This window comes from Nicotiana tabacum, chromosome 16 (genome assembly GCF_000715075.1).
Source record: "Nicotiana tabacum cultivar K326 chromosome 16, ASM71507v2, whole genome shotgun sequence".
NCBI classification, from domain to species: domain Eukaryota; kingdom Viridiplantae; phylum Streptophyta; class Magnoliopsida; order Solanales; family Solanaceae; genus Nicotiana; species Nicotiana tabacum.
The window spans coordinates 4,803,233-4,806,831 of record NC_134095.1 but is presented as its reverse complement, the minus strand read 5'-3'; the positions used below and the strand labels follow the sequence as shown (position 1 = coordinate 4,806,831).

At 34.3% G+C, this 3,599-nt stretch overlaps 1 protein-coding gene across 1 annotated transcript; it reads left to right on the top strand.

Annotated features, from left to right (window-relative positions):
* Positions 1-354: 354 nt before the first annotated feature.
* LOC107790343 (uncharacterized) lies at positions 355-3,127 on the top strand. Its single transcript, XM_016612262.2, has 3 exons — positions 355-905; positions 2,017-2,243; positions 2,763-3,127. Exons 1-3 carry the CDS (start codon positions 597-599, stop codon positions 2,824-2,826), a joined length of 600 nt encoding a protein of 199 aa, XP_016467748.1. The 5' UTR covers positions 355-596; the 3' UTR covers positions 2,827-3,127.
* Positions 3,128-3,599: the final 472 nt, after the last annotated feature.

The window sequence follows — 3,599 nt, the reverse complement described above, 5'->3', positions numbered from 1 at the left end:
GGTTAACCGACAGATAATATAAATATCCATATTATCCATGACTTCTTGAATATGATCACTTTGGGACCCAAACTTTAGTAACTCCCAAATTAAGGCTTTACAAATATGAAAATTAAACTCATTAGTTATCTATTGGTTATCCATTTTCTACATGGATAATATGGTTCTTATTCATATTTAACCCATTTTTAAAAAATTTATAATTCAACCTATTTTTTTAAGAATAATACGGGTGAATAAATATTTTCTTTTATCCATTTTGTTACCGCTATGTTTGTTTCTCCACATTCCTCACAGCTAATTAGTACTACTACTAATAACTACTGATATATACAGTGAGAACACCACATTTGTTAATGGCACTGTCCCACTCTCTACTCTTGTCGGTGGTTTAACTTTTGAATCCCAATCCCCTCATCTCATCTCATATTTGTGTTCACCTCTACACACTATTCCTTAAATTAAAAATCCAAACATCACCACCACTATTTAATACACCCATCTTCTTGATTCTCAAAAACTCTACTCTCACTTCTGCATTTTCAAGATTCTTATTAGCAAAGATCTTATTTTTTCTTAATTGGGTTGTAAAAATCATGAGAATATACCAAGAAATGAAAGAGGAAGAAGCTCAAACAAGAAGTATTACTACATATACAGTAACACCAACTGCAGCTTCAGTTGCGGTAGCAGCAGCAGCAGCAGCAAGTGGGAAAAAAGAAGGATGTAATGGACTATTGGGTAAAGGTAAATATAAATTGTGGGTATTGGCTGCAATTTTATTGCTAGCTTTTTGGTCTATGTTTACTGGCTCTCTCACTCTCAGTCTCAATTGGTCTGCTGCTAATCTCAGCCGTCTATCCGATGCTTCTGATTTCTCGATCCATGATGATCTTGATATTCTGGTACTTTTTCTACTCTCCTTTTTCCTTTTTCTTTGATGGGTCAGTTACTATAAGGTAAAAATCTCAAGTAAATAAGAAAAAATATTTGATCTTTTCTAGATTTAGTGGTTGTGTAGTTAACAGATTCAAGTAGTTTGGTATTGAAATATAGTTGATTGGTTGTAGTAGGCTTTTATTTCAAGTCAATTCATCTTAAAAGTCCTGCTCGAGCTATGGGGCTATCGGAAATCTATTTTCTATCTTCACATGTTAGGGATAAGTTATGCGTACACACCTCCCAGACCCCACGTGCCGAGGGTTTCTCGGAAATAGCTCTCTACCTGCACAAGGCAGGGGTAAGAGATGCGTACACCCCCTCCCAAACCCCACGTACCAAGAGTTTCTCGGTAATAGCTCCTGCACGAGTTAGGGGTAAGGTTTGCATACACACCACCCTCCCCACACCCCATGCGTGAGAATGTAATGGGTTTGTTGTTGACTACTTGTTGTTGTTGTCACCTTAAAAGTCCTGTACTTTTTATCTTTTCCTCTTTTCTAATCTTCTTTTTCTACTTTAGATGATGGATTTGCTTTTCTGGGGTGTTTGATCTCTTGATGTTTCACCATTTTGTGTGTTAAAATGCTAAGTTGCATTGATTTTAGTCCCAACTTGTTTGGGACTGAGATGTAGTTGATTACTTGAGTGGTTAGATTAGGAGTACAAATCAGGTAAATTTACCTAAAAAGTTTTTTTTGACTGTCCCTTTTCCTAATCTTCTTTTTCTACTTTAGATGTTACATTTGAACTGATTTTTCCTTGACCTTGAGGGGCCACTTACTATAAGGCAAATCATAAGTAACTAAGAAAAAATGAATTGATTTTTGCTAGATGTATTAGTAATAAAGTCAGCTGATTCAACTAGTTTGGTATTGAAATGTAGTTGATTGGTGATAAGAGGTGTACGTTTCAGGTCAAATCACCTAAAAAAAGTCCTTTTCTTTAATGCTTTTCCTCTTTCTATTCTTATTTCTTTATACACTTTAGATGATGGGATTTCTTGTTTGAGATCTTTATATCTTGAAATTTACACCATTATGTATTAAGATGTTGAATTTATCTGCTGATCTGTAGGAATTGGAGGAAAAAGAGAGAATGGTAAAACATATGTGGGATGTGTACACACAGAGTAGCAGAATCAGGTTGCCTAAATTCTGGCAAGAAGCTTTCCAAGCAGCATACCTAGATTTGACGAGTGATTCACCGGCTATCCGAGACACTGCTGTGGCGGAGATTGCCAAGATGTCCATGCGTTCCATTTCCACTTATGAATCACCTTCCAACCAGCAATCCGAGCCAAGGTAGATTTTTCCAACCTTGTTTTATTGTATAATATACATATCAAGCAACTACGTCTCAGTTCCAAGCTAGTCAAAATTAGGCTATATGAATTCTTGATATTTGTTCCGCTCTAATAGTAAATTAGGGGGTTCTTTGATTTGTGTTCTTCTCTCTACTATTTTTTTTTATCTTAGAAAATTGGATTAGCTTAGAAAGCAACTTATCTTGAGGGGGAACCTAAGAATGTTAAAGGAATAGTTCACACTTTTCCTAAAACTACAAAGATTGAAAAAACTGAATCTACAGTAGAGTTTACTTACACCAAACTAGTCTTTACTGCTTTTTATCATATGAGATGATGATTTTTCATGGGTTCACTGAGAAAACAACTGTCTTGAGGAGAAACTTAACACTATTAAAAGGGTAGTTGAAACTTGAAACTTTTCCTAAAAGTCCAACTATTTGAAACTGAATCTAGACTAGAATTTACTTATAACAAACAATTGTTTGATCTGGTTGATTATTATGAATGTGAACAGAGAAGTAAAGAAGGAAAGAGGATCAAAAAGCGAGCCGAAGACGATTACAAAGCAACAGCAATAATGGAAGTGCAGTGTGTCTATTGAGATGAAGATAGATGCAGAGTTGTGGTTGAACTCATTATTCTTGGTAGTCATAGTATACCTACTAGAGCTTTGTTTTGATATCAAATGATCAAATTTCAGTGAAGGCAAAGGTCTTCCTTTTGATTTCTCAAGTCAATAATACCATTTCAAAGCCAGTTGGTGGACTATGATGTTACAGTATTACTTCCTATTTAAAGATTTCTAGCCAGAATCTTATTAAAAATGGGAGTGTATGGATTAATTCGAATCAATATGGAATCGTTACCTCATTTCCCTTCTATATTTTCTCCATGATAATAGGTACAATACAAATAATCTATGCAGCTTCAACATCTCTTGGCCAATGGAATTTAAAAAAACCGTAGTAAATAGTAGAGAAAATCGAATTAAATTCTTTGTTTTTACAAAAAACTTTGCAAAAACATAAAAATAGAACAACTCTTAAAAACTGTAGTCTTGAGTATTCATCTTTTCTTGACAGGAGAAACAAATGTGTAAGCACATTTAAGTTTGGCAACCAAAGTAAAATCGATTAAATATCTATAACAAATAAGAGCCAAAACTCACTTTTTATGAATTCTCAAAAATTTTGTGTATTATATTCGAACTGTGATGGTCCAACCTGTTATGTCAAATAATAAAAATATTTTAGCAGTAAATTTTTGGTTTACTATACATCACGTGTTTCAATCTTATTGGAGTAATATTTATGTAGTACAATTCAGAACCAAGGGGTCGGGGTCATATGTT